The sequence below is a fragment of the Glycine max genome, chromosome 15 (genome assembly GCF_000004515.6).
Source record: "Glycine max cultivar Williams 82 chromosome 15, Glycine_max_v4.0, whole genome shotgun sequence".
NCBI classification, from domain to species: Eukaryota; Viridiplantae; Streptophyta; class Magnoliopsida; order Fabales; family Fabaceae; genus Glycine; species Glycine max.
In genome coordinates, this window is record NC_038251.2 from 17,672,049 (window position 1) to 17,681,828 (window position 9,780).

Genomic DNA, 9,780 nt, shown 5'->3' on the forward strand with positions numbered 1-9,780 from the left:
TAAATTTGGGCTGATATGAAGAGATGTTTTCTTAGTCAATTTTATAGACCTCAACTAGAGGTTACGATTATTGATTTGATGGGTTTAAAGAGATAGTCAAATACTTTATTTTACTTTATTTCAAAGTCTTTAGTTATTTTATTTATGAAAATACTTATGAACTTTTCGCATTTTAAAAGACAAAAGCTAAACTCAAAACTTGAAGACAAAACTTCATGCATAAAATGAGAAATTAAGTAAAATTGTGCACCTTATGACACTTCAACAACTATCACAAGATACACCATTAGAACAACTCAACACATTTATATATACATATCTATACAACTCATAGAAGGATAGATATCTTAAACACCTAAGTTGGTCAACACTATACAACAAAAAACATTAAAATAAAAGGAAAGGGGAGAATCATGTCTTTACATCCTTGTATGCAAATCCATCATACTTCCAAAAGAAAGATCCATCGCCTAACCAATTTCTTCCATGAACACGAAGTTCAAGAGCACCACAATCACAACTAAATGTGTTACAATAAAAGGGTAAGCTTACAAAAAGCAAACATACTCAATAATTAATCATTATATAAGTTATATCATTGTTAAATCATGTTCTTTGAGAGTAAAAAAAACTAATAACATTCAACCAACATAAGCATGACATCTCATGTACAATTATCATGAATCATAATCAATTATAAATATCATAGCTAACCATCGAGCATCATCATGCCGAGTTTATCAATCATCATCACCAAGTACACTAAACACAACAACCAAAGACAAACTCTACTCCATGGAGATTTAACCTAAGTATATCCCTTAACATAGTCGCCTTCCTAACCATTTGCGGAGACCCAGGCTAGCTCTATGGAGGAGTGGTGGTTTTTATCAAAAATAGATAAGCATGAGTAGCAACTTACCTCAATAAGGTATACATTAACCTTAACCATTATAAGAGTTCACCCACTCATCTATTTTGTAGGCCCATTCGGCGTTAGCCACCACATAAAACCTCCAGAACTAGGTTGAGGGTCCACCAAACATCTATAACTTATGTGCCTACTAACAAAAACTAAACTTAGATTCCTTCAGGTTCAAGAGATAACACCTTTGTACCCACCATCTCACTCGTGGTCAATCTCAAGAATCTAAGTTTTCAACACCAAAAACATCCATCTCATATACACTAGAAGGGCCACTAATCCTATTGGGAGGTAGCTCACAACACTCTGACAAACCATTCAAAGTCAAAACATAGGAGTAATACTTGTGAAGATATCCAACTAGGTGAGACCCCTAGGTCGCTTTAGTGTCTGTTTAGTTTGGTGTTAAGGAATTAATTATGAGTCCAAAATTGATTTTGGATACATTTCTGTTGGATCAAGTGGTCTCGGAATAATTAAGAAGGGGGGGCTGAATTAATTATTAATGAACCTTTACTAATTAAAAATCTATCCTTCTTAATGTTACTAGGTTCAATTAGGCTTTTACTATAATGTTAAGAAAGTAAAGAACAGAAATAGAAACTTAACCAAAAGTAAAAGCGATAATTAAAGTACACAGCGGAAATTAAAGAGTATAGGGAAGAAGAAGACAAACACAAGAATTTATACTGGTTCGGCAACAACCCGTGCCTATATCCAGTCCCCAAGTAACCTGCGGTCCTTGAGATTTCTTTTCAACCTTGTAAAAACCTTTACAAGCAAAGATCCACAAGGGATGTACCCTCCCTTGTTCTCTTTGAACAACCAAGTGGATGTACCCTCCCCTTGAACTGATTCACAAGAGATGTACCCTTTCTTGTTCTAAGTTAAAACAACCCAAGTAGATATACCCTCTACTTGTACCACAAAGGATGTACCCTCCAATGTGTTAAGACAAAGTTCTCAGGCGGTTAGTCCTTTGAATCTTTGCGAAGGGGAAATAAAAGATATCTCAGGCGGTTAGTCCCTTGAAATCTTTTGTTTAAGGGAAAGGGAAGAATCAAAAGAATTCTCAGACTGTGTCTTTTTGAATTCTTTGAAAAGGGAGAAAAGAGACACAAAAGAATTCAGGCGGTTAGTCCTTTGTTCTTTTGGAAAAGGGAGAAGAGAGACACAAAAAGAATTCAGGCAATTAGTCCTTGTTGAATTCTTTTTGGCAAATGGAGAAGAGAATGAAAAGATATAACACACTTTTGTTTTCTGTAGAAGAACAAGGTTTGGAAAACAGAAAACTTAGAAAGCTTTTTGGCAAAGGAAGAAGAAGAAGAAAGATGAGAAGGAAAGGTTTCAAGATTTCTCAAAAGTTGTTCAAGAGGTTCTAAAAAAGTTCTAAAAGTTGTTTGAATGCAAGTCAAGGTCTTGCTTTTATAGACTCTTCATGTCTGGTCAAGAAAACCATTGGAAGAGTTATAACCTTGAGAAAATCTTTGAGAAAACCATTGGAAGAGTTACATCTCTTGACCTTTTATTCAAAACTTGTCACTGGTAATCGATTACCATAATCATGTAATCGATTACACAATGCATTTTATGAAAAGATATGACTCTTCACAATTGAATTTGAATTTCAACGTTCAGATACACTGATAATCGATTACCAATATATTGTAATCGATTACACCATTTAAATATTATATGGAACATTGCAAATTCAGTGAAAAGCTTTTGAAATCAAACTTTATCACTGGTAATTGATTACCAGAGAGTAAATACTCTGGTAACTTAGAAAATTTTGAGAAAGACTCTTTTGAAAAACAAAATTGTGCTATGTTTGGTTTTTGAAAGATCTTTTCAATACTTCCCTTGTGAAGTCTTCTTGATTTCTTCTCTTGAATCTTGAATTCATCTTCTCTTGAATCTTGAAATCAAACTTCTCTTGAATCTTCTTGATTTCTTCTCATGAAACTTGAAATTAATCTTGATCTTGAACTTGTTGACTCAATCTTGAAATCATTCTTTTGGGCTTTTTGTCATCATCAAAACTACTTGATTCATACTTGAATCATCATCATGAAACTTGCTTTTACAATTTCCTCATGTTTGTTTTCATGTTGGAGAAGAATTCAAAATTGATTTTTGGTCTAGAATTAATTATAGGTTGAAGCAACTTTGAGTAGCTTTTGCGTTGGATTTTGTGATACCCTCTATCCCGATATACATATGTATATAATATCATAGATGAAAATGTAGAATTTATTAAAGAGATTTTATTTTCTTAGCATAAAAGAGTTTATGTGGGTAAAAGGTTCACATCCACGTTAATCATCAAATTAAAAACTTATCAAATAAGGGTATGAAAACATCTCCGACCCAAAGCAAGGTCGTCTAATTATTTTTATAAAAGGCAAACAGGTTAAGTAGTAGAACATCATAAAGTATAATGTTTAGAACATTATGAAAATAATGTAGAAACCCATTCCCTAATGTCACATCCTGTCAGAGCATTGTGTCCCAGTGTCCTCTAGCACGAGGTTTTTTAAAGTCATCCACCTAACCATCTACTCCCATGAATACAAGGTTTGAGATCACCACAGGATCCAAACACAAACAAACAACACACAGGAAGTTAGTTATCATATTCCTAAACAAGTAGAGAAAAATGAAAGCACACACACACACACACAATCATATACACACATATAATATAAGTATAATAAGTTCAACTTAGCATAACTCACATCATTTTACCACCTATTGCATAGGATTACTTGTCCCAAGGACTTAACCACAAAATCACATTCCACACCTTCACATTAATCATGTGTTTAGAACAACACATCTCAAGTACAACACAAAATCTCACACAATTCATTACCCACTATCACGTAACAAGTCACAATGATCATTACACAGGTGTTATGCAACAGATACACTAAGACTCAATCCTATATGCAATATGGTGCCACATTAGTGAAAACAACACCAAGGCGCCTATGAGTACATAACAAAACACACCACACAATGGGTATGTCAGGTCATTCTCACTAACTAAAATCATAAGGTGACCAGTCAAGGTCACTCTAGTTTGTGAGAATGCTCCAACCATATGGGATCAACATAGGCTTAAAAGAGCACTTAAACCGAGTGTATTTACCCCCAAGGACTAGACTCTGAAGAATCCGTTAGGGCCTCACCTTCCTGATTCAGGTCCAACCCCTAAAACAACTTTTGTTGCATACACTGCTTATGAATTATATAATACCCACGACCTCACACTTGTTTTCAAACACGTTTAACACATTGCACTACAATTTAACACCTCAGGTTCCTAACTTGGAACCCTACACTTTCCTTGTAAAACCTCACACATAAACACTTTTCTCAAGGTAAACACTAGTCGAGTTATTGTATAATTCACAATTCATATCACATCAAGTATTAACCAAACACTTATTCACAACCATATTCCATGTCCATAATTTAACATCTCACAACGTCACAATCCACCATCACATCTTCACGTGTACCTCACAAATTAACACATTCTCAACTTGCCACTTATACTCAATTTGAATCACAATTTCATAATTCCAAAACGTCATGTCATTACGCCTCATAAATCATATATACATCACACAATAGTAATACTTACATGACATCAAACACACACACACACACACACACACACAGACACACACACACACACACAAGTTTGTGTATGTATCATACAATAGAAACCTTTCAACATTTAAGGTATATAATCATTCACTTATTCATTCAATTAATAGCAACCACATGTACATGTATAGTAAATAAGTATATCCTTACATTTCCTCCTAAGTTACTACAACCTTTGTAGAGTAAAATTATAAGTACAAGGGATGTACTAATCCTATTAAGTTCATAATTATCTTGTTTGAAAGCTAAGACAATTATCTACAACTTTTATTTAATCACAAAAACCGATTTTACCATTAACTATGTCTAAACCTAAGCTAAACATTGGATCATTGCTTAATCCTGACAGCTCGACCTTTGCTCAGTAATTTGACTATTTAGGGGCTATATAGCTCTGAACTGGGTCTAACCAACGACATTTGTTAGCTAACATCCAGGTCTACAACTTTCATGAAGATGAAAAAACCTAATTCAATCATTTTCTTAGTCATTGTTTGGCTATAGGTTAATTCACATTGTCAGTAAAATAGCATGGACTTAAAACAACTGATTTTTACTATGCATGAGCATGCTCTCATCAAGCACGGTCATGTTTCGCTAAAAACCTCCATTTCGTGAAGTAAAAGAGGCACGATTCATACCTCAAAACACACCCTAAACATGCAAGAATCAAGAATTCCAAAATTTCTAGGTTTCTAACATTCAAAGCCAACCACTTAATTAGACCACCCAATTCGCATCAGGACATCAATTGACCCGTCAAACATGAACAATTTGTAGTTATCATATACAAAAAAAATTAAAACGCATAAAACACCCCAAAATTAACCCTAATTTGATCCTCTAATGATCCCTATACTTGTTCACTCTAACCTCAATTGCAATAAACTAATCCCTTACCCCTAAGTGGACTTACATGTGTAGTCCGACAGCAATAGATGCGTCTCTAGCGGTTCCCTAATATTTCTCAAGTTTTTCCTCTATTTGCTTTGTTAGGATTTTCAAGCGTTAGAGAGAAGGAGAAGGGATTGAAGCCTTAATTTCATTGTCTCCATGCGAGGGATATTTCTCTCTCTATAGACATTATTTTGCAAATCCCAAAAGTGGGAATGTGCAAAAATGAGTTCTGAAGGTGGTGTAGAGATAGACTTGTGTGTATGTGGGAAAAATAGAGGGTACTTTATTTCTAGGATACTCTGAGCCTATTATTTACTTTATTTTTCTTTATTTTATTATTTTATAAAAATGAACTCTATTTTACTCTTTCATTAAATAAATAACCAATTAAAACATTCCTTTATTTTCTAAAACATCATTTTACTTTATTTATTTTCTAATACTATGAAACCCCTATTTTAATTAACAAAAACCTTTTTCTCTCATTTATTTAATTTCTAAAAACTTTATTAATTTTTAAATAAAACTTTTTTTATTTATTTTACGAAAATCAGGGTGTTACGGATTCAAAGCTTTGTACTAAATTTTACTCATAACTTGATTTTAAAATAAAACATCCAAACATAAACCACATTGCCTTCAAAATCATTTTTAACCAAACTCAGTTTTACAAACTCAATTCCATTTAAAATCAATTTTGTCAACGCTCATCCAAATGCACACTTAGTAGGTTGGAATTTTAGTGTGTAACTCACCCTCTTAAGTATACCATTTTTTTACTAAGAACCTTCCCAAAGGACATGCTAACTCTTCTAACACATAGGGACGATTCCAACACCAAAATCACGTCACATACATCATCATCATCATCTCATCTATAAATATTCACCTTATAAAAAAACATAATCATCTCAATATTAATATAATAGTATTCTCAACAATAATGGAATCATTTCATATTTTTGAAAGATTACTTGGATATTGGAAATAAGAATTTTTCCAATCCCATCTTTCTTTTAAAATGTAGAGCATCAAGTGTTAAGTCACATTCTTGTTCATTTTAGGATTCATCCATAACAAATATTTGATTTTACTTTCAAAACATTTAGGATTATCTTAAGTTCTCATTTGAAATATTTAACAACTACCACTTTTCAAAACTTTCATTTTAAAAAAAATTGAGTTTTGGTTGTTGTAACAAATTAAATGTTAATGTAACAAATTCCAAAAAATTTGAATCAAGAAAAACAACACTTGGTTTTGATATAATTGATTACAACATGTCCATACTCGATAAAATAGCCTTTAAGACTCATTAATCAATTACAAACCTTTATAATCAATAAAACAATCCCAAAATGAAAAACCAACCATGTAGCTCAATTTTAACTAATTACAAAGCCATGTAATTGATTAAAACAAAACAAAACTGCAAAAGAAATGATTTTGCCAACCAAAAATCATCTTTCACCAAAACAAACTCATTTCTTTCAACTCAAAAGCTTCAACAATGAATGTAAACTTCAACAAGGTAGATTCTATCACTACAATGCATCCATAAACAACTCACAACATTGAATTATCATGCTCACATCAAGAGTTTCATATTTTTACATGATACCACCAACATATTACATAGTAATTACTATATCCTACATTCAAATCAATAACCACTCCAACACATCTCAACTCATCCAAATCAAGAAAGAGGTGAACTTACCTTACCTTTAGGGTTCCAAGCTTTTTGAGTTTGGGGAAGAAAGAGGAGAAAGAAAACCCTATATGCTCAGGAGTTTTTCCTAAACAGACCAACTCCTTCACCAAAACAACAAAAATCAACAATAAAAAAAATACCAATTCAGATTTTGACATCAAAACCCCAAATGGGTCATCTCAAGGAAAATGGAAAGAAAAGAAAAGGGGTGCTCACCCATAACAACTTGTCTTGAATTGGAGGACAAACCCTTTCTTTGATAAAGGGTGATAGTGGTAGAGGAATGGGAAAATAGAGCCCTTGGGTGAGTGTGAGAATGGAAGAAATGACAATTTAGGGATTTAGGAAACCTTGGGCTTCTATCCCTATTTCAACATTTCTAAAAACACCCTTCTCTTTACTTATCCCAATGACCCAACTCCTTGAAAGCCAAAACACAAGTCCAACACTATATATCCCACCACTAACAAACAACATAAAACTTCCATTTAATTTTATATTTTTCACTACATATAAAAAATACATTTAGTTCCCCATGTTCTTCGATTAAAACACTTCATCATGCATTAAGAAAATCACAATGTTACAATAATCTTACTTGAACAAGAAACAAATCATAAGATAAGGAAATATGATACCAATCCTAATAGTTAATAAATAAATATGGCTACCAATTTTTATGTATTATTATAATATTGGTCATTGTTGTGTACAACAAAAATATTGGTTACTTATTTTGAGTAATATTTAAAATACAATTGAGATATTATGAAATATTTTTCATATAGTTTAACAAATGATAGTAATATATATATCTTCTTCATTGCCAATTAAATGTTAATTCTAATCTTTTGGCTTTTTATTTGTTTCAAGTTTTGTTGTTGCTTACAAAATTGTTATACATACTAAGATATTTTGTTTATGTAGCTAAGAGTGAATTCAACGAAATCTATGATCGGTCACCTACTAGGGGCAGCTGGTGGTGTGGAAGCCGTAGCAACAATACAGGTGAAAACTAATGTACTTTTGTTTCTATTTTTTTTTTCTAGACTTAAAAGTGTTATGATTTTTCTTGTATGCAGGCAATAAAGACAGGGTGGGTTCATCCCAATATCAATTTAGAAAACCCAGATGAAGGAGTGGTACGAATCTTGCTGCATCATTCTTTCTTTTGTTTAGAAGTGTATTGTGTCCCATCATTTATAGGGTTCACTAAAGTTATCTAATTTGGTCAATTGAAAACAAAAATCAGGATACCAATGTTCTTGTCGGCTCTAAGAAAGAGACACTAGATATCAAGGCGGCCATGTCTAATTCATTCGGCTTTGGTGGCCAAAATTCCTCTATCATATTTGCCCCTTTCAAATGCAATAGATTTTAGAAAATATTACTTGTTTATTACTTTAAAGAAGGTACGTGGGATTGAAAAATATATTCTCTTATTCTTTTTTGAGATGTCATTTTCGTGCAACAAAATTATATCATAATTTCTACATCATTTTGTAAATCTCTCTTATTTGCATGAATTATTTATTTTACTACATGAATACAACTATGCTTTTTTTTTATCTATTGCGAGTCTTATTTTTTTATCTTGCAGAATAACCAGACAATGTATTGGATACTCACACTACTCCTTTGGTTGAACAAAAATGATTATAGGGGGGATTGCTTTCTTGGATGATCACTTATGTTCAAAAACATTGAAGTAATCCTCTAGAATCAATATTTCTAGACTTGTTTGTTCAAGGTTTTAGTGTCTATATAGTCATTGATGAAAAATAACACTTGATGGGACATAGACATTGTTTTATTTCCATGTACGAAATGGCCATATAGTAGACACAACAATTTTAATGCTTAGAGTTAGATAGCATTTTCATTTAAATTTATGCCATTGAATTTAATGACAATTTTGTCTTTTTCAAAGTGAAGCTAGGTACAGATTAGTCTAATATCGTCTAAAGTGTAACGGCAATGTGACATATAACTATTAAAATACACGTATCGAGTTTAGCGATATAACTTATTAGAAGTTTAAGATAAATTAAAATAAAATATGTTAGCTTGTAATTTGTGTTGTAATTTTAATAGTAATAGATTGATAACTAACACAAAGTTTTCTATAATTTTTTTCTACATTAATTAGTTTCTAAGGGAGCATTGGTAGAGAATTTTTTTTTTACTTTTTCAATAATCCTAAATTGAGAAATTACGATTCTCACATTTGGTATCTAATTAATAAAAAATATTACCTGAAAATTATTTTCTGGGGAATTATTTTTGTCTATGTTTTTGCAAAATCATTCCCAAGAGGGGGAATCTAACTTTCCTGACTAGAAGAAAAAAATTAATTATGTAAAATTACTTCATTATCTATTTTTACAATTATAAATTAGCATCCATTAGGGTTCTTCTTTACACAAAAGCTCCAGTCCGCACTGTTAAACATTGCACCGTATTACTCCCCTGCATTGCCTTTTGCCAACGTTATCTAGTCAATTTAGGTTTTTGTTTAACTATTTTCTACTTTATTTATCGTTTGTTCACGTTATTTTTTTCATAA

General features: G+C 32.1%; 1 protein-coding gene across 3 annotated transcripts in view; it reads left to right on the forward strand.

Moving 5' to 3' along the window:
* LOC100794872 (3-oxoacyl-[acyl-carrier-protein] synthase II, chloroplastic) overlaps nt 1-9,077 on the forward strand; it is a 32,202-nt gene extending 23,125 nt beyond the window's left edge. For 2 of the 3 annotated variants that reach the window (XM_006597824.4, XM_006597820.4), the window contains 4 exons: nt 8,142-8,222; nt 8,297-8,356; nt 8,467-8,626; nt 8,815-9,077. In XM_006597824.4, coding sequence (XP_006597887.1) covers nt 8,142-8,222; nt 8,297-8,356; nt 8,467-8,595 — 270 coding nt within the window. In that variant the 3' untranslated portion in view covers nt 8,596-8,626; nt 8,815-9,077. The remainder of the gene's footprint in view (nt 1-8,141; nt 8,223-8,296; nt 8,357-8,466; nt 8,627-8,814) is intronic. The other variant, XM_006597821.4, reaches the window with a different exon arrangement.
* Nucleotides 9,078-9,780: the final 703 nt, after the last annotated feature.